Source organism: Prionailurus bengalensis, chromosome B4, assembly GCF_016509475.1.
Source record: "Prionailurus bengalensis isolate Pbe53 chromosome B4, Fcat_Pben_1.1_paternal_pri, whole genome shotgun sequence".
Taxonomy (NCBI): domain Eukaryota; kingdom Metazoa; phylum Chordata; class Mammalia; order Carnivora; family Felidae; genus Prionailurus; species Prionailurus bengalensis.
In genome coordinates, this window is record NC_057358.1 from 120,689,780 (window position 1) to 120,712,327 (window position 22,548).

Below are 22,548 nucleotides of genomic sequence, written 5' to 3' on the forward strand. Positions count from 1 at the left end.
AAAAGAAAGGTCAAGAAGAAATCACAGCCCGGGGATTTGCTTAAAACAGATATAAACAACGTACCTGAACAAGAATTTAGAACAAGTCATAAGACAACTAGCTGGGCTTTAAAAAAGCATAGAAGACACCAGAGAAAGCCCTGCTGCAGAGATCAAAGACCTAACAACTAGTCATGATGAATTAAGAAATACTATAGCTGAGATGCAAAATAAACTAGACAGTGACAGCAAGGACTGAAGAAGCAGAGGAGAGAATAGGCAAAGTAGAAGATAAAATTAGGAAAACAATGAAGCTGAAAAAAAGAGGGAAATTACTAGACACAAGGGGAGACTTAGAAAACCAAGTGTTTCCACGAAGCAAAACAAAATCTATACCATATGAGTGCCAGAAGAAGAGTGAGAGAAAGGGACAGAAGCTTTATATGAACAAATTATAGCTGAGAACTTCCCTAATCTGGGGAAAGAAAGGTATCCAAGTCCAAGAGGCATACAGAACTCCCTTCAAAATCAACAAAAACAGGTCAACACCATGACATACCATAATGAAATTTGCAAAATACAAGGATAAAGCCAAGATACGGTAGCAGCCCAAGTATCCATCGATTGATGAATAAATAAAGGAACATGTAGTATCAATCCATAATGGAATATTATCAGCCATAAAAGAGAAAGAAATATTGTCATTTGCAAGGATATGGACAGAGCTAGAAAGTATAATGCTAAGCAAAATAAGTCAGTCAGAGAAAGACAAATACCATATGGTTTCACTCATGTGAAATTTAAGAAAGAAAACAAAGGAGCAAAGGGGGGAAAAAAGAGCTAAATTAAGAAACAGACTCTTAATTATAGAGAACAAACTGATGAGAGAGGGGGTGGATGGTGGTTGCATGAAATAAGTGATGGGGATTAAGGAGTGTACTTGTCCTAGGTACCAAGTAATATATGCAGCTGTTAAATCACTATATTGCACACCTGAAACTAATATGACACTGTATGTTACCTATTAAAATTATAAAAAATAAACATAAATTAAAATAAATACAAAATAAAATGAATTAAAAAATAATAAATACAAAAAGAAATGAGATAAATTGACTATATAACTTTAAGGCAAGATTTATGTCTGTTAAAGAAATTGTTATACATACCTGCTTTGTGATAAGGATAATAATCTATAGTTAGCTGTGTAAAAGACAGTTGCATAGCCCCTCCAGTAATACGTCTGTTTGACTCTGGGAAAATTAAAAATTTGGCATTAAGAGAAAGAGAAAGAAACATTAGCAAATATCAGAAACACTTCATGTATTGTACTTGCAGTCTAAGCAATGATTGTCTCTCTATTGTCATGAACAATATACATTAAGGAATTCAGGAAATGCAATGCAATCTAATTAGTATTACTGAGCCCCTATAATTTGCATTGTACAAAGCTAGAAGATGAGGGTACAAAAAGAGTAGAACTTTTATATTTATAGCTCTAACCATATGCCAAATATTGTTTTGTTTTAAATACTTTAGTTATACTTATTGATTTGCTCTTCCTCACAACCCTGAGATAAATACTATTATTATTATTATTATTATTATTTTCTAGACAAGTAAATTGAGACACAAACAGGTTAATTAAATAGACCAAGGTCTTACCAGGCAATAAACACAGAGCTTATTTTGAACCCAAGAAATGTTAACCACTATACTATATCATCTTGTCTTTTATTGAAGAAGAACTTGAGTCTACTAGATTAGGTAGTTGTTCAAAGTCACATAGCTATATTAAGATTAGAAGCAGATCACAGCTCAGTGTAACTCCAACATAAAAATCAAATTTTAACACAGCATGGATAAATCAACTGCAAGTACAGAAAATACAAATTAAGATACAACCAGGTATGAATGAATATGATTCATTTCAGACCTTTCTGGATTTTAGAACAAATCTGTACCATGAAGGAAATACTTTGGTGGAGTAGTTTTCCCCTTAAAAAACATAATTCAGCTTATTCTATGAGGGAGTATAAAGAGTGAGAAATGTAAAAAACAAAACAAAACAAAACAAAAACTTGGAAGACACTTGTCTCTATTCTTTTGCTGATTACTTAACCTTGACCCCTCATTTTGTTATGTTGGTTTAACTTTTTCATTTTCCTGTCAAATCAGTAAAGAAGATACCAACTTTAAGACAAATGACACAAAGGTAGACAAAAGAAAAGACAACAAATCCCTCTCTAAACTCCAAATCTTCCTCATCTTTTCCATTCCACCCTTTTATCTGGTCACTGGTACTTGGCTGCCTTATCTGATGAAGGCAGAGTAACTTCTGCTAAATATCCAAGGTCAGTCTCAGCTTTAAAAATACAGAGTAACAATTTTCACAGATGTAGACTGTGATTCAGGTCTGAGATACAGAGGTCAGATATAGATATCTCTGTTTTAAAGAGATCCTCAAGCTCACCAAAGTTTGAGAACAACTGTCCTAGAAGTAGGACCACTCGCTAAACCCTTCCAACACTTATGGGCCGGGGACACTCTCCAACAGAGAGAAAGAAATGCAAGTACCTAGATTACAGAACCACAGGTTTTCAAAGTGACCAAGAAGAGCTTCCTATTTCTTCATTACCTGTGTCTACTAAATTAAGAAAAGAGAAACAAAAGCGAAAAGTAAAGAAAACAAACTTAACTAACTGGAATTTGGCTTCCTAACCAAATTTTGGGACCAATACTGGAGAAGAGATGCAAGAAATGTTAAACAGCCACATAGTTGTGTTTACATGCAAATGGGGTCAGAAAAATGCAGACAGACCACCATGTGGAAACATATGTGCAAATAATTATGAATTGAGTATGGACTAAAATTTAATGTATACATAATTTCAAAATTATTAAAAAGCTCATTCAAAGGCAAGTCTAAGATTTCATCATCCTCTAAGGATGTCATCTATTCAATCCTTGATTTTTTTAAACTTAATTTTACTGTTAGCATCTGTAGCTAATAATTAATTGTGCTGAAATACTAACTACTAAAGCCAAAAAATTTCATACCAATATATATTGCTTAAAAGTACAACTTTCATCTATGCATCTCATATGAATGATAAAATTATGACCAGTCATTGTACAAGACATATTATATATTACAAATGATAAACAATCCAGTTTCGTAGGAAATCCTAAAAAAAAATCAAAGTAGTTTGAAATAAGCAGCTTTTATTACCTTTTTCTTTAGCATGAATGTCATCACATATGTGTAGATCTAGATGAGAAATCACTAAATGATGAGACGTTTCTTTAACATCAAAGTCATTGAATAGTTTCACAATTGCATCATTTAGATCAGGAGCATTTGAAGTCTGTGGTGTCTTCACTTGTTGGGTAGATGGGGCTACTGCCGAGCTCTAAAAGATTCAAAACTGCCTTATCACTACAAGTTAAATATTTGAATTTCCACAAACAAGAAAACTTAAATAAATATCTTTAGTAGTAAAGTCATGAAAAATAAGCTAATATATCTCTATTCTATCAATGACTCAATTCCCCCCCAAATATTTTCTGAATTATATGGGAATAAAATTAAATCTAAAACTTGGAAAACTATACACATTTGAATATGAAACCAAGGTTTAAAATACTTGAATAATTGTATCTATATATTTATAGCCCTTATTTTAGAAAATATATTTATTAACTATTAAAGCCAGCTTATTCAAATAGCATTAGCTCCACATATTAAAAAAGAAACAAACGTGAGCATTGTATATATCAGTTGTATACACTATTATATATCCTGTAGAAATAAATCACTTCTTTGCAAAAGTGCTTGTGATATCGTGTAGTACTGTAAGTGCCCTGATACCTCTCCAAAGTGATGTGGCATGTCATTTGAACTTAGAAGAAGCCAGAAAGTGGAAGAGATTTATAAGAGACTGTGAGTTCAAGTTCTTTTCTCCCCAAAGTGAAAAAGTATAGAATAATGCTGAAGTGTAAAGACTTATGTGAACCTAATAGCCTAAAATGATTCTATATAAGTATACTGTAAGATCATCTTACCTATAAGCTACAAAACTGTACATGAAAATTTGGTAATAACAAAATGAAGACCAAATTTTTCATCAAGAAATATTAAAAAGTTTCTAATTAAGAACAATTCACTAATAAAAGTATAGTTAGTTATGTATGAAAAATTAAAGTACATTTTGTATGTATACATATTTATACATTATCTATTAAGAACTACCTGTAAATGAATTTCAAAGTATACTCAGTTAAATGAGAATCTCTCAAAGAAAATGACTGGGACCCACAGTAATTAAAGAAAAGGAAAGATGAAATATTATTGTGAAGCCTTAAATTCTAGGGGGCTCAAGAAAAATTCTTTCACTAATTAACTGTCAAACTAATTTCCATAAGAAAAATCACTTATGTTCTTCTATTTTCACAGCCTTAACAGACTACTATTTATGTCTACGATTGTACTATTTTGAAGGAAAACATTACCCTGTATTTAACCATGTTTTTTTATGTTCTTCATCAACATAAATACTGATATACACAAAACATAAACATTAATCTCCATAGAAACCTTTCTCTTAATGTTGTGGTAGATTCAGTTTTTACATGCTGTTTGGGGTCGGGGGGTGAGTGGGCATTATAAACTCTTTTGCCTAATGAATAATCTTAACATTTCCTGGTTTCCTGTGTATTCTTCCCTTTTAGAGAAGAAAAGGATGAAGCTAATCAAGTATTTATGATAGAAGATGGCTGTCAAGTTGTCAGGCTGAGCAAAGGAACACTGTCAACTACTTTACTCTCTAATCCACTGTCTTAGTCCTCAAATAATCAGGGCATTCTGTATGATACCTAAAGTAGTTAATGTGACAATGACCACCCAAGAAATAAACTTGACGGTAATGAGAATGGTTAAGTAACTTTACCATGAAATATTAGGGAGCAACCAAAAATAAAAATTAAAGACTAACAACATGGAAGAAAATTGTATATATCCACTTACTACACACTTGCTAAAACTAAGAAAAATGCAGGTGCTGAGGCAAAAAAAACCTTTAAGGAAATACTTCAAAATGCTAACACTGGTTTTATTATGGTGATTGGATTACAGAACTTTGTCCTTTTTCTAGTTTCCTAATCTGTGATAATCTATACAAATATATCCACATGTTGTATAAGTAAGACCCACAGTAACATCAAAACTTTGTCTATTAGCCTTTAATTTCAATTACCATCTCTGTTACTGACACCCTAAACTACATAAATCTTCATTGCAAACTTTGACAGACTAGTGTTCATGATGGTAACACTTAAAATATTACTTCCTGTACTTCTTTACGTTCTTTCAATTTCAAAATGGAACTCATTATTACCTTTTTTTAGCCTTATCTCCCTTAATCAAACCCACTTCCTTCTTCTGCATTCCCTTTACTGGCTAATGGAACTACAAATTATCATTTGAAAATCCTCAATTTTGCTCTTCATCCTCAACTGATGAAACACTCAGATATCTCTCCCCAACTTGGTTTGTAGATTTCTTCTTTCAAACCATTACCAGAGGTTCAAGTTCACCCCTTCTTTAGACTGGTAATCTTTCTCTTCTTCAGTCCATCCACTATAATACCACCAAGCATTATTTGATTGTCCTTTTGTACTTAAAAACTTCCAGTGACTTCCATATGCCTACAGGAAAAACTCCAAATTCTTCAACATATAATGAATGCCCTTTACATCTAGTCACCACATACTTCTGCCTGAACTCAGGCTACCTGCCCAAAAAATTACTCTGTGTTACAGTTCAGTGTTCTGTTCACTAAACTTAAAATTAGGTTCTCCCAGAGAATTATGAAGATATCTCACTGGATAAATATTACTTACTGGTAGAATGATAAAAGGGTCACCATCAATTCTTTATTTATTTCTTTTTATGACTAAGAAAACTATTCATATAAATAGGTAGATTGCAATGAAAATGAGTTTTACTTTAGCAATATGGCATGATTCTTTGAACTCCTTCAAGTTACATGCCAGGATTCATGAAATGATCTTTAAAAAATTGTTTTTAATAATCTAATAGCTAACATTTATAGATCCTACTTCAAATGTGTTGAAAGCAAAGAAGTGGGAGTGGAAATCACCTGACTTGTTACTTTGTTATTCATTAGTCATTCACTCCAACATGAGTAACAATCATTCAAATTACCTCTGTCCTGTCATCCCAAACTTTTTAAGTTTTTCCTTAAACTGGACAAATCCATCATAGTAAGAATGAGTAAGAAGTAAGAAGGTGGCCTTTCATTTGTCAAACAAGGTAAGAGTAGTTTGGGAAAGGGAGGAGGAATCCAACGTTTTAACATAAGCAGCAGATAAAGTTTAAGAAAGCAGGTAAGGGGCGCCTGGGTGGCGCAGTCGGTTAAGCCTCCGACTTCAGCCAGGTCACGATCTCGCGGTCCGTGAGTTCGAGCCCCGCGTCGGGCTCTGGGCTGATGGCTCAGAGCCTGGAGCCTGTTTCCCATTCTGTGTCTCCCTCTCTCTCTGCCCCTCCCCCGTTCATGCTCTGTCTCTCTCTGTCCCAAAAATAAATAAACGTTGAAAAAAAAAAAAAAAATTTAAAAAAAAAAAAAAAGAAAGCAGGTAAGTTTCTCCAGCAGATAAAGTTTAAGAAAGAACACAATACATCAAAGTGGAATATGTAGAAGCCAATTTCTTCAAAACCTGGACAGGTGTGTATCAGAGAGGCATGTGTACATAACTCTCAAAAACACTGCTCTAGTAATACCAAACTCCTTATTTTTATCAGGAAACACCATTCAAGACACTTTGGCAGATCCTATTCCCTCATCTGAAAGATCCTTTCCCTCACCTGTGAACTTCTAATTTTTAAGACTTAATTTCATTATCCTCTTTGTGAAGCCTTTCCAAACTATGCAAACAGTTGACTAAAACTTCTCTATGCCTCTATGGTTCCTTCACTCCAGCATTTAAGCTGCACTGCAATGACTTATTTTACACTTGACTTCCTGTTATACCTTATATCCTGAGTTCCTTGAGGACAGGGTCAGACAATATTCATTTTTACATTCACAGTGTCTAGCCCTGTTCCTTATGACATAGCAGGTAGACAGTAAATAATGCCAATTTGATAGTCATAGGTGTATGCCATTTCCATGTACCAAGTGAGATCATCCAACAAGCTATTTCTTTAGAAATAGCTTCAAAGAAATAGGGTTCACAATATCCCTTGTTTTTGTTAAGAATAGATACAACACTACAGTTTTGTGTTCAATTTCAGCATTTCCACAGGGGTTTACACTTGCTGCCCTGTTCTCGCATTTCTCCCTTGACTATACCCAGGTTTTTCCTGTCTGCCCTTTATTTTTTTTTTTAAATGTTTATTTATTTTTGACAGAGAGACAGAGCATGAGTCTGGGAGGGTCAGAGAGAGAGGGAGACACAGAATCTGAAGCAGGCTCCAGGCACTAAGCTGTCTGCACAGAGCCCGATGCAGGGCTCGAACTCATGGACGGCAAGATCGTTACCTGAGCTGAAGTCAGTCGCTCAACGACTGAGCCACCCAGGCGCCCCTGCCTTTACTTTAGTAATTAAGTTGTATTTAACTTCCTGAAAAGAGGTGTTTATAGTATCAAATAGTTTTATGTCATCATTAATTCTAGTGCCTAATACAGAGCTCCAAACAAAATAAGCACCCTATATATAGAAACACATATATGCTTTCATAGAGATACCATGTGTAGAAATTATACAGTAAGATATCTAAATTTTTTTTTAATGTTTTATTTATTTTTGACAGAGAGAGAAAGAGACAGAGCATGAGTGGGGGAGGGTCAGAGAGAGAGGGAGACACAGAATCCGAAGCAGGCTCCAGGCTCTGAGCCATCAGCACAGAGCCCGATGCAGGGCTCAAACTCACAGACCGTGAGATCATGACCTGAGCTGAAGTTGGACGCTCAACCAACTGAGCCACCCAGGCGCCCCAATAAGATATCTAGATAAAAGATTCTTGGACTATGGGGCACATGGGTGGTTCAGTCAGTTATGCATCTGACTCTTGATGTCAGCTGAGGATGTGATCTCAAGGTTCATGAGTTCAAGCCCCCTGTCAGGTTCTGCACTGACAGCACAGAGCCTGCTTGAAATTCTCTCTCTCCCTCTGTCACCATCCCTCCCTTCCTCCTCCCTCTCTCTTTCAAAATAAATAAATAAATTGGGGCGCCTGGGTGGCGCAGTCGGTTAAGCGTCCGACTTCAGCCAGGTCACGATCTCGCGGTCCGGGAGTTCGAGCCCCGCGTCAGGCTCTGGGCTGATGGCTCGGAGCCTGGAGCCTGTTTCCGATTCTGTGTCTCCCTCTCTCTCTGCCCCTCCCCCGTTCATGCTCTGTCTCTCTCTGTCCCGAAAAAAAAAAAAAAAAAAAAAAGTTGAAAAAAAAAAATTAAAAAAAAAAAAAAAATAAATAAATAATAAGCTTAAAAAAAAAAAAAGATTCTCAGACTCAAAGTCTTACAATCTACTTCATATAAACAACTAACCATTTTGATTTTTAAACCATTTACAGGTCAAGTGTTTTTCCTCTTAAGAGCTTACCTGCGTAGGTTCAGGAGCCATACTCTTCCTTTGTTCGGTTGATTTTTCTATTGCTTCACTAAGAGATTTTGCATATTGTACCATAGCCTTCAACTGGGAATCAGTTAAAACCCATAATAAGTCATCCAATATTAGAACTAACTTTGTTGCAATAACATTGCAGTCCTTTAACTGTAAGAAAAAAAATGATTCATAAAATTAAGCCAAGACATAAAACTTACAAATGCACAATGTTTTAAAAAATGCTTAAAATGTTTGAATGAAGTTAAATATGGATCCTTCCTTCATTGACCAAATATTTACTGGGTTCCTGTACTATAGAACAAATATCTCCTTGTACTGGAGATACAGTGGTAAAAAAGACTGACAAATTCCTATACCTTAACAGGTGCATATTATGCAAGTACAAGTACTTATATAATTTTTCATTTATAGCTAATAAGTCATATAATTACCTCCAATAACTGTGCTAATTCCAGTAAAGGATTAAAATTAAACATGAAATGCTATGTTAACCACATTTCACATTTCAATTTTTTTTAATGTTTTATTTATTCTTGAGAGAAAGAGAGAGCATGAATGAGGGAGGGGCACAGCGAAAGAGGGAGACACAGAATCTGAAGCAGACTCCAGGCTCTGAGCTGTCAGCACAGAGTCCGACGTGGGGCTTGAACTCACGAGCCATGAGATCATGATCCAAGCTGAAGTTGGACGCTCAACCAACTGAGCCACCCAGGTGCCCCCACATTTCACATTTCAGAATACTGTAGTAAGCACTGTACTCTGAAATTTTTTTGAACTTAATTTAGTATATTTATTTGTGTCTAATGATACAAAACATTTTGTTGAGAATTTAACTGAGCCATGTTTTAAAAAGTCGTGACTCCTTCATTAAATTTCATCACAATCTATAGAGAACTCTCGACTTCTGATATCTTGAAGTCACTATCTTCCCTACTTACCTAAATTACCATTCATATGTTAATAACTTTCTAAGGCTAGTAGTTTTGGTGACTTTGGAGGCTTTGCAGTTTACCCACAGCAAGATTCAACAGAAGAAATGAAATTACAAGACAGTTAATGTTCAACAATATTTGGCAACGGAGAATCTATTCAATTTATCAAAAGTAAAAATCTAGGGGCGCCTGGGTGGCTTAGTCAGTTAAGCGTCCGACTTGGGCTCAGGTCATGATCTCACGGTCCGTGAGTTCGAGCCCTGCGTTGGGCTCTGTGCTGACAGCTCAGAGCCTGGAGCCTGTTTCAGATTCTGTGTCTCCCTCTCTCTCTGACCCTCCACCGTTCATGCTGTCTCTGTCTCAAAAATAAACGTTAAAAACAATTTTTTTTAAAAGTAAAAATCTAAGTATCAAACATAGATGACTGAAAAATGTTACTACACTAGATTTTTTCAAATACTGCTTAAGGCACTATATTTCCTTTAAATTGCTTTTAAGTATTCCTATATTTCACTTAAAAACTTATTTAAAATTTCCTCTCAATTCCACTAGTTATCACATGAACCAAAAAGGTAACCCTATTGACTTACTCTTCTTTTAAGTGTGACTCTGATTTTTGATTGGTTGGTTATTAATCGAACAGGAGCACACATAATTTCAAGATGTGAACTTTGAGTAGCATCTGCCTCTATTCGAATCATCTGCCAATTTATTTCTTTAAACGTCAAAACCTAAGGAGAACAGAGATTAGCTTCACTTAGGCGAAACAGAATGAGAAACGTGTAGATCTGTAAAAACAAAAAAGCTAAATAAAATTTATCTCTTTACTAATATTCTTACGACACTCTAGATATATTCACTATGCTTTTATTTTTAAAAATTGTATAGCTGCAACAAATTCAGTAACATATCTTCCTAATTATATTCATTATTTGTAAAGCTGTTAATATTTTACTCTGAATTTGATATAAAGCACAAAAAGCATGTGAATCATGTGACCAAGAAAAACTTAAATAGGATTTTAGTTTTGTATATTTAAAATTCAATTCTGAGTAGCTGAGAAGTTAAAATGAGGTTCATTAACTCCATAAGTTGAAAGATTTATTACATAAAAACACTAAAATATGCACATTTTAAATTAAATAACTGAGAAAATACATAGAAAAGTAGAGTTAAAAGGCAAGAGTAAATGCAGTATGTGAATCTAGGGTAACTATAAGAAGTCATTATTTTAAAATGCCCTCTTTTATTTATCAGTGACTAAAAGATTTTTTAAACAAAGAATGAAAAAAAAAATGCTTACCTCTCCTCTCTGTGGATCTTGAATGCGAGTAAATCTTAAATCTCCATGTTCCCAGTTTGCATTTACACTATAGATTCGTAACTGGGAAAGTTCAAAGGATGCATTGAAAGCTTTTGCTCCAATGCGGATAACAATGGAGTTTACAGAAACAGTAATTCCCTCAACGACTTTTTCAGCAAAGCCATATTCACTGGAAAATAAAGAAAATATAATGCACTAAAGCCCATATAAATCATTGATAAGTTATCTGTTAATATTTTCACACAAGTGTATAAAAGGACCATAATATTATTCATTTTTATTTTTAAAAATTTTCAGTAAAAGCAATAATCTAGCCTGATTGTCAACCTCAAAGGGCCGTGGACCTAGGGTTTCCCACACCTGATTGCATGTAAATTATAAAAATGTTGTCAAAATGATAAAAATCTTTAAGATTTCACGTTACTCTATACAAATTTTTTATTTTAATTCCAGTATAGTTAATACACAGTAATATATTCGTTTCAGGTGTACAATAGAGTGACTCAACAATTCTATACACTACTCAGTACTCATGATAAATGTACTCTTTAATCTCCATCACCTATTTTACTCATCCTCCTCCCCACCCCTCTGGTAGCCATCAGTTTGTTCTCTATACTTATGAGTCTGGGAGCACCTGCGTGGCTCATTTGGTTAAGTGTCCGACTCTTGGTTATGGCTCAGGTCATGAGCTCATGGTACATGGGTTTGAGCCCCACATCAGGCTCCACACTGATGCTGTGGAGCCTTATTAGGATTTTCTCTCTCCCTCTCTCTCTCTCTCAAAACAAACCTTAAAAGAAAGTATTAAAAAAGTGTTTCTTGGTTTGTCTTTTTTAGCCTTTGCTCGTTTGTTTTCTTTCTTAAATTTCACATATGAGTGAATACGACATATGCGGTCTCTTAAATACCGCATATGGTATTTATCTTTCTCTGACTTATCTTGCTTATTATTATACTCTCCAGATCCATCCATGCTGTTGCAAATGGCAAGATTTCATTCTTTTTTATGGCTGAATAATATTCCAATGTACATATACATATATCACTTTTTCTTTATTCATCAATTGATGGACATTTGGGCTGCTCCCATATCTTGGCTATTGTAAATAATATGACAATAAGATAGGGGTGCATTTATCTTTTCAAATTAGTGTTTTTTTATTCTTTGGGTAAATACCCAATAGAATTACTGGATTATCTGGTAGTTCTAGTTCTCATTTTTTGAGGAACCTTCATGCTATTTTCCTGAGTGGCTGCACCAGTTTGCATTCCCACCAACACTGCATGAGTGTTCCTTTTTCTCCACATCCTCACAAATACCTGTGTCTTGTGCTTCTGATTTTAGCCATTTTGACAGGTGTGAGTAAAGGTTACTCTTTAAATGAGGTTATTGTAATTATTATCCAAAGCTGCTTATTCTCAAGTTGCCAGATATCCAGACAACTGGGAATCTATAAATAAGAGAGCTAAATTCTTGACACAAAGAAGGTTACAGACTATAACTACAATATAATCTCATAATTCAGGAATAAAGTCATAAAAAGTTCACATTTTCTAATTCAATTCAGCAAATATTTGTTGAACACCTACCATGCGCACTATGCTGGGAAGTAAGGAAACCAAAATATAGTTGTGGTATTCTAGGGCTTGCAAGTTCCTTGGAGATGAAAAACACATATACCCTAAGAACTGAAACATTAAGGTAGTCTATAATTAAGTGTTTTAAAAATAGAATCATCACTACACTTGGTAGAAGAAATTGCTCATAACTAGGGAGAAATCTATCCAGGAAAGGAAAATGTATTTCCCTCAGGGAGAGATGGGAGAAAGGGAAATCTTACATTAGGGAAAAGAATGAGCGAGTGCAAAAAAGTAGGAAAGTAGAGGTCACAATGAGAATAATGAGTAGATGGGGTGCCTGGGTTAAGTATCTAATGCTTGATCTCAGCTCAGGTAGTGATCTCACAGTTCATGGGATCAAGCTCCATATCCAGCTCCGTGCTGACAATGCAGGGCCTGCTTGGAATTCTCTCTCCCTCTCTCTCTGCCCCTCCCCTACTCAAGCTGTCTCTCAAAATAAATAAACATTAAAAAAAAAAGAAAAGAAAAAGGGAATAATGAGTAGGACAGTATGCTTGGAATGTAGATTATCAATATATTTTGGCAGGAGGGGTGGTGAAAATTTGCCCAAATGGCACATTACTTCAATTATCATCACTATGACCATTATTCCTAAATCCATCTCTATCCAGATCTCTCACTAGAACTTCAGACTGTTATGGGAATGCAAGCTGGTGTAGCCACTCTGGAAAACAGTATGGAGGTTTCTCAAAAAACTAAAAATAGAACTACCCTGCGACCCAGCAATTGCACTACTAGGCATTTATCCATGGGATACAGGGATGCTGTTTTGAAGGGACACATGCATGTTTATAGCAGCACTATCAACAATAGCCAAAGTATGGAAAGAGCCCAAATGTCCATTGATGGATGAAGAAGATGTGGTGTATAAATGTATACATATACGTACACACTAACACACACACACACACACACACACACACACACACACACACACACACTGGAGTATTACTCGGCAATCAAAAAGAATGAAATCTTGCCATTTGCAACTATGTGGATGGAACTGGAGGGTATTATGCTAAGTGAAATTAGTCAGAGAAAGACAAAAATCCTATGACTTCACTCATATGAGGACTTTAAGAGACAAAACAGATGAACATAAGGGAAGGGAAACAAAAATAATATAAAAACAGGGAGGGGGACAAAGCATAAGAGACTCATAAATATGGAGAACAAATTGAGGGTTACTAGAGGGGTTGTGGCAGGGGGGATGGGCTAAATGGGTAAGGGGCATTAAGGAATCTACTCCTGAAATCGTTGTTTCACTATATGCTAACTAATTTGGATGTAAATTTTAAAAAAGAAAAAAGAAAATTGAAAAAAAGAAAAAAGAAAAAAATGAACTTCAGAAAAATTCAGATGTCCACCAAATATTTCCATCTGGATGCCTCTCACACATTTTAAAGCCAACATGCGTGAAAGTGAACCTATCATCTTTGTTGATCGTGCACTTCCCTCCCCTCTACCTGCTGCTAGGCTTCCTTATTTTCTATCTCATTGAGTAAGTAAATAAACTTCCTAATCCTCCAATGACTTATCTTTTAAATCAGGTAATACTTTGAGGTTACATGTGGGCTGCATGAAATAATGCATATGAACCAAACAGCCCATGTCTTGATTCATGATACTTTATGAAACACAACTATTATTTATAGTACTAATAGTATTATATTCTTATTAATACTATGAAAAGTCTGGGTGAAAAAACATATGAAAAACTCAGCCTCAGTATCTTCATTTGTAAAATAAAAATAATACATATTTTGGGGCACCAGGTGGCTCAGTTGGTTAAGCGTCCAACTTCGCCTCAGGTCATGATCTCACTGCTAGTGAGTTTGAGCCCCGCATGGGGCTCTGTGTTGACAGCTCACAACTCAAAGCCTGGAGCCTGCTTCAGATTCTGTCTCTGTCTCTCTGCCCCTCCCCTGCTTGTGCTCTCTTTTTTCTCGCAAATATAAATAAATAAACATTAAAAATAATTATTATTATACACATTTTCAAAAGGTTGTTGTGGTCCTTAAGTAAAATGGTGTTTGTACAATAGTTTATATAGTCCTTAGCTTGCCTTAGGTAATTTTGGTTGTTTACCTTGGGCTTAGAAAATTGAGAACTAAAGAGGAAGAACTCATCAGCATCCTAGGGAGAAGTTGCTTTAATCCCATGGACAAATATTGGTCAGACAGAAATATTCCTGGAGTTGGAATGAATATATCTATAATAATTATTTGGGAACACCCTCTGGAATATCCAATGTCATCTGTTCTAACCTATGCACATTAAAAAGTGTTACAACTTTGGGAAGCCAAAGTTGTTTGGCAAGCTGGTGCAGCCACTCTGGAAAACAGTATGGAGGTTCCTCAAAAAACTAAAAATAGAACTATCCTACAACCCAGCAATTGCACTACTAGGCATTTATCCAAGGGATACAGGTGTGCTGTTTTGAAGGGACACATGCACCCCAATGTCCACAGCAGCACTATCAACAATAGCCAAAGTATGGAAAGAGCCCAAATGTCCATCGATGGATGAATGGATAAAAATGATGTGGTGTGTGTGTGTGTGTATATATATATATATATATATATATATATATATGTACCTATATGTATATATACATACACACACTTATACATACAGTGGAGAATTACTCGAAATCAAAAAGAATGAAATCTTGCCATTTGCAATCACATGGATGGAACTGGAGGGTATTATGCTAAGTGAAATTAGAGAAAGACAAAAATCATATGACTTCACTCATATGAGGACTTTAAGAGACAAAACAGAGAACATAAGGGAAGGGAAAGAAAAATAATATAAAAACAGGGAGGGGGACAAAGCATAAGAGACTCATAAATATGGAGAACAAACTGAGGGTTTACTGGAGGGGTTGTGGGAGGGGGGGATGGGCTAAATGGGTAAGGGGCACTAAGGAATCTACTCCTGAAATCATTGTTGCACTATATGCTAATTTGGATACAAATTTTAAAAATAAAATTAAAAAATAAATAAAATAAAAAGTGTTACGACTTTACTGGAGGATTTACCACCAGAGGCGTGAAGCCTGAATCTATGACTAAGGTAGACAAGTTTCTGGTTATGTCATCCATTGTAAATTTAAAAGGTGAAACTCCAGTTTTCAAGTAAGTCTCTTCTAAGTTTGATTTATCTTCATATAGAAGTACATCTCCTCTATATGACACAGTAAAATCAAATTTCTGAACTTACAAATTTGCTAGATCATTAATCTATAGGACTATTATCAGGGCACCTGGGTGGCTCAGTCTGTTGGGCATCCAACTTCGGCTCAGGTCATGATCCCACAATTCATGGGTTTGAGCCCCGCATCGGGCTCTGTGCTGACAGCTTAGAGCCTGGAGCCTGCTTTGAATTCTGTGTCTCCCTCTCCCTCTGTTCCTCCCCTACTCATGCTATGTCTCTCTCTCTCTCTCTCTCTCTCTTTCAAAAATAAAAATAAATAAAAACATTAAAAAAAATTTTTTTTTTTAAATCTATAGGACTATTATCAACTCACTGGTCCTACACAGAAGGCCCTCCTGTTAAATATTAATTTCCCTGTATTTTAATCTCTTAGAGACAAAATCAAATAAGTGTTTCCCCGAATTGTATAAGTATAAAGAATTGTTGAAAATATACAATCACAGTCTTGATAACCATTCTAAGACCTCAAGAATCATAATTTCACACACACAAAAAAAAGGACCCTAAGAGACTATAGATTAATAAACACCCAAAGTGAATGCTACCATCAGGCAAGTCTGGAAAATGTCGAAGTAGATTAACCATAAGCCAAAATTATAAAGTACTATAAAAACATGCTGAAAGTGGAAGGTGGAAATGTGTATGCCTGTGTGTCTATGTATCTGATGTGTACGTTCATTCTATTTTTTATTTTATTTTTTTAAGATTTTATTTTTAATTAATCTCTACACCCAATGTAGGGCTCAAACTTACAACCCTGAGATCAAGAGTCGCATCTTCTACTAACTGAGCCAGCGAGGTACCCCGTATGCATCCATTCCAAAGAAGAGTTTAACACTGGTTTTACACAGAACCTGGAACACTATAAAATGTTTAAAGCTGCCATGTTGTATAACTTGAAGAGGCACTAATCAAATTAAAATCTATGTGAACATTTTATATGAATAGGTGCACAATCCCAAAATTAGTGGAGACATCCTGCCTTAAAGAAATGAAATACAGTATGAGATCCAAATTTAATGAATACAATAAATAGGAAATTTTTTAAAGATCTATTAAGATCTAACTTTTCAGCAAAACTTTGTGAAATGGCTCTCATGCTTCTACTTTATTAGCATCTGATTTTTATTTATCAAAATCCAATTTGTATAAAGTATGAGCATTCTATATTTAATGAGTTTTAGAATAACCCAAATGGCCTATAATTTTTTTAAGGCACCAACTTAACTCTTAAGAGTCATAAAAGTTCCACTTATGCACAGAATAAATAAATGATAGGCAAAAAAACTACTTAGAGACTAAGAGACTATCTGATTTATAGAAGCTTTTGGTTGATCATTACTATTTAATATCAAGGAAAGCAAAATAAACAAAAGAGGCTAAAAATAAATTCTACTGTTTTGGCAGCACACTACCAAAACTGCAAATTGTTTGATGGGAAAGGTGACTGAAATAGAGATTGTCTGACATTAGGAAATTTTATGTCCCATCACTACAGATAACAGAGCTGACCAAAGAAAAGGACTCCCTTTGCCAGTCATGCAGATTAATGGAAATAGCTTACCTTTGTCCTGAAGCAGTTGCAATTGGTGATGGGCCATTAGGATTTCGTGGTTCTTCACATGTACTCATTTCCATTATTACTTTATCCAGGGACTAATAAAAATAACATCAAAAATGTAAAAAATTAGATACAGTATTTTATTTTATGTATGTTTTGAAATATTATGCAATGCTATTTTCTCTTCCATTTCTTTAGGAACAAAGTAAACAGTAAGTAAGCAGAGTCACTTTAAATGTCTTTCAAACAAATACCAAAACAGAAAACAATGTGCTCAGTCGTTTCTCAAGGAACTTATTATCTGATTTAAAAAAAAAAAAAAAAAAAAAAGGGCTGTGGGCATATACGATTATGAAAGAAAAAAACTACAAGTAGCCATATGCTGGTGAAATCAATAGATTTTACAGGAGTGCAATCTCTAGTCCCAGAATGTATAACATTATTAATTTCTAAATGAGATTATGTATTAATGAATGGGATTTACCAATCTAAGACTTGAGATTTAAGACATATAACAATTAAAAATATGAAATATGAAAGAAATGTGGAAAGACATTCCCATAATGAAAAAATTTCTTTCAAGATAACAGTTTTTGTTGAAGATCAAATGTCTTTGGTAGTCATCACTAACAAAACTTAGTCATTCTTCATTCTCTATTTTAATACAGCATTTATTATCTGAAATTATCTTATTTGTTTACTTATTCATTGTCAGTCTACTCTATAAAAATATTAAGCTCCCTCAGGAAATGGGGAAGGTGCTCAATAAATATTTGTGGAATAAATGAATCAATAAGTAACCAAATGACCAATCTTTCTTAAATTTTCTTTAAAAAAGAAAAGTATATTAATGTGCATATTATTTAATTTGCTAGATGATTAAAATCAGAAACACAGAAAGCATGAATTAAATGTTATTTACTGCCATATAGACTGCCATAGTATATCAATAAAGAGCTAAATGATACAATAAAAATATACCAACTTACAACATAACACATGTGAAAATTTAAAGACCCTCCCATTTTAAGTTCAAACTTCTCATTTAAGGGCTGAGAAAACTAAGTACTATTCAAATAAAATGAAAGCTAATTAGTGGAAAAGCCAGAAGATCATATTTCTATGAAATAAAGCATTAATATTAGCAAAGTACTTAAATCATATCATATATAAATGTTTATTTCTGAGGTAAGTCAGAACTCACCAAACAGATGGGATGTGTTTTCAATTTTGTCCATGGGATCTACCAAAGAAAAATTAAAAAAACAAAAATTGTTTTCTTTAAAATCAATCATTAAAAAATAGCAATCAACACAGATGTTCTCTCTTTTTAAAAAAAAAAGTTTATTTACTTAGAGAGCGCGCCCACGCGCCCACGCGTGAGCGGGGTGGGGCAGAGACAAGCAGGCTCTGTCCTGTCAGCACAGAGCTGAACGTGGGACTCAATATCAGGACCGTGAGATCATGACCTGAGCCAAAATCAAGAATCAGACACTTAACTGACTATGCCACGCAGGCTCCCAAGATGCTCTCTTAATTTAGTGATAGATATACCAAATTTTATCAGATGACTTTTTTCTCAAATTGCAAAATAATAAACTGAGCAATTCATTCAGACTCTTAAAATCAGATGTACCTGTTTTGTATACGAAAAGACTACTAATCATTATTTTCTTGGTTATCTTTTAAAATAAGAATTTCAGGTCCTCTTAAGTTTCTTTTTTTCCAGACCTTAAAAATATGTTAACTTCTTTCTTCCTTCCTTCCTCCCTCCCTCCATCTTTTCTTTCTTTTCCTTCCTTCCTTCCTTCCTTTCCCTTCCTTCCTTCCTCCCTCCCCCCCTCCCTCCCTCCATCCTTCCTTTCTTCCTTCCTTTCTTTCTCTCTCTCTTTCTTTCTTTTTCTTCTTTCTTTCAGGCTCCATACCCAATGTGGGACTTGCAGTCATGACCCTGAGATTAAAAAATCACATGCTCTACAGACTGAGCCAGCCAGGCACCCCTTAATGTCATAATTTAAGATTTCCCAGCAAAGCATGATGGGTGTTTTGTTCATTTAACTGTTCATTTAACAGTTTTTTCAATTCTAAAATTCTGACCATGGGGCACCTGGCTGGCTCAGTCAGAAGAGCATGTGACTTTTGATCTCAGAGTCATGAGTTCAAGCTCCATGTTGTGTGTGGAGATTACTTAAAATCTTTTTTAAAAATTAAAAATAAAAGAAAATAAAATTCTGACCAATATTTTTGTAGATATTCAAGAAAAATACACAAACAAGGCTATTTATGTAAAATGTAGGTAATATCAAATAACTAATGTCCAAGCATGCCTTACACTGAAAAATCACATCTTTATAGATATTTGAGTTTATGGAGGATATAACAAAAATTAAAGGCGACCATCAAAGGATATAGGAACCTTTCCACACTCTTTTCTTTCGAGTCTAATTTTAGTTTTATGAAACAGATTACTCATGCACTATTTCTACTGAGTAGACTCTCAAAACACCTGGTCTTTAAGAGCAAGAAGTGATATGACATATGATTAAATTCAAAGGTAAGCAGGAATAAATTTTAATAAGGAAAAATAACAATAATAATGAGGAGAAATAATAAACTTAAAAATCCTCAAGGAAGAAACAAATGAGGAAAAGAAAATTTCAAATAAAAGTATTATGTACAGAATAAGATGTGTGTCTTCCCGTCTTTATTTGAAATTGTGTTTACTTACTACAAACTTAAATTGTCCCAATTAACAAATATTATGAAAAAATATCTTTGAATATGTGCCAAATTTAGTCAATTATTTTATTAATAAACTACCAGTAATGGGGGCACCTGGGTGGCTCAGTTGGCTAAGTGTCCAACTTTGGCTCAGGTCATGATCTCACGGTTTGTGGGTTCGAGCCTCATGTCCGGCTCTGTGATGACAGCTCAGATTCTGTGTCTCCCTCTCTCTCTACCCCCACCCACTCACTCTCTGTCTCTCTCTCAAAAATAAAAAAATATTAAAAAATAAATTAAAAAAAAAAACTATCAGTAATGTTATTTAAATGTTAGGATTAAACTTTAAAACTAAACTATAAATTACTATTATATTAGCATATGACTTCATTAAGTTCACCAGACACACATTCATGCAATTATTTAAAGTTATTTGTCTTTTTAAATTATATTAATAAAAATGCCTTTTTATAGATCTATAACAAAATACTTAAGAAATAGGAATGAAATAAAAACTGAAAATAGAAAATGCTTTCCACAGATATCAAAATCTCACCCTAATAGATGCTTTATTACAAAAAACTTTGTTGATAGCAAGCCATGTTGGCAAATCCAACATATTCTGGAGCACCTCTTCATCCAGCTCCAAATTCTTCAATTCACCTTCTCCTTTGAGGGTACTCAGATTTATCTTGTCAGGAGATAAATTTTTAGTAAATCTGAAAGAGAATATATATTGCATTTATTTTAGTGTCAGTTATTGTACCACAGTCATTCTTGCAAATATACAGAGCATTAAAAATGTAATAGCAGCACAAAGAAACACAAAACTGCAATGGCAAGCTCTACTTTAATCCATGTTTTTTGATGCATTTTTGTTATTATTGTTTTGATCTCTTATCCATAGCTCTCTTACATAAAGCCTGCAGTGTTTTCAGCATATATTTGAATATCATATTCCCATATACAATCAAACTCTGGTTCTTACTGCCTTTCAAATTTATGAATATTTAAGTAGTGTCTACTATTTCCAGGTACTCTGTGAGGCAGTGGGGATAGCTCAAAGCCATCCCACATCACATTATATTCACTTTGCTACAGACAACTTGGCAGAAAGAGATATTCCTCTTCCATGAACCAACCTACAAAGAAGGTTAAGGGGACCCTTTAGAAGTAGCATCAGTGTTGCCACCATTTAGCATTTCAAGAACAATATCAAAAGTTATCAGTACTCCTTTTAGAATCATCCAGAGATTCCCAGCTTTAAAAACTAACCCAGATCATTCAGGAATATATCAGAGTACATAAATCTTTCTCTAAAAGGTCTCTGACAAAGAGGATCATGCAACTTGGCAGCCATTTCAGTGTTTCCTATGTGACATTTAACGATACCAATTATTTATAATCCTAAATTGGCTGTGCAAATATCATTTACCCTTTCTGTAGTTCAACTAAATGAAGTATAGAGTGCTTAATGAAAGTGCCAAAAGTCACATGGGAGAGTGGACCCTAAATTCTAATTAAAGAACACAGATTCTCGATGATGAAAAATGAAAATTCTTAAACCTAAGAAAAAAGATTGCAAGTAACAATAAAATTTTAAATAATACTGGACATTTTCCAAGGGTTTACTGCGTACCAGGTTCTTTGTGTGCAAGCATTATTACTTCATCTAATTCCCACGATAACCCATTAGGGTCAATACTATTTTTATTTCCACTATTTAGATGAGTAAACATAATGAGAAACTAACACATTTGCCCAATATCTCAACTAATTATAATGATAAGAGTAATAATAAAAGAGCTGAGATGGAAGTACAATGTTCAATTCACGCCCATCTGAAAGGATGATGAACTACAGGTTGTGCACAGACACTACAAATGTCAGCAAACTGGCAAAGTACTCCAGGTCATCTACACTGAACAAGTACTGTGACGAAAGGCAAATGGCACAATTGTCCATGTGGGCATTCATCCTGGCAAGATGGCCATCACTAGACTAAAACTAGAAAAACACCACAAAAGGATCCTTGAACATAAAGCCAAATCTCGCCAAGTAGGAAAAGGGCAAATATAAGGAATAAACAATTGAGAAGATGAAGGAATAAAATAATCTTATATTCAACTTTAAATAAAAACTGTTCAAATGAAAAAGTAAATAAATCAAACAGCCCTAAAAAATGAAAAACTGCTAACTGCCCAGGAAGTGCTTTTTTCAAAAATGAAACTACTGACAAAATTAACTACTGGGTAACAAGAGTTATCAGCCAGTCTTCTACCATTTTTTGAAACTAAATATTAAAGGAATAAGATATACAGGTTATGCCCTATACATCAACAAGAATACCTATCAATATACACATGCTTCCCATTGACTCTAAACCAGAATTTTTTGAGCCATATTTTATGTGGATTCATATTTTTTCACAGAAGGTCAACTGAGAAATGCAGAATTCATATTTAACCCATATTTGACCAGTGATGCTAGGTTATATTATACTTACCACCAATCATGTT

The 22,548-nt window shown here is 34.5% G+C and overlaps 1 protein-coding gene across 1 annotated transcript in view; it reads right to left on the reverse strand.

Annotated features, from left to right (window-relative positions):
• UHRF1BP1L (UHRF1 binding protein 1 like) overlaps nucleotides 1–22,548 on the reverse strand; it is a 111,105-nt gene that overhangs the window by 46,646 nt on the left and 41,911 nt on the right. Inside the window, 8 exon segments of the mRNA XM_043562294.1 lie at nucleotides 1,149–1,232; nucleotides 3,212–3,392; nucleotides 8,605–8,775; nucleotides 10,151–10,291; nucleotides 10,864–11,053; nucleotides 17,312–17,403; nucleotides 18,513–18,551; nucleotides 20,586–20,748. Of these exon segments, the coding sequence (XP_043418229.1) occupies nucleotides 1,149–1,232; nucleotides 3,212–3,392; nucleotides 8,605–8,775; nucleotides 10,151–10,291; nucleotides 10,864–11,053; nucleotides 17,312–17,403; nucleotides 18,513–18,551; nucleotides 20,586–20,748 (1,061 nt within the window).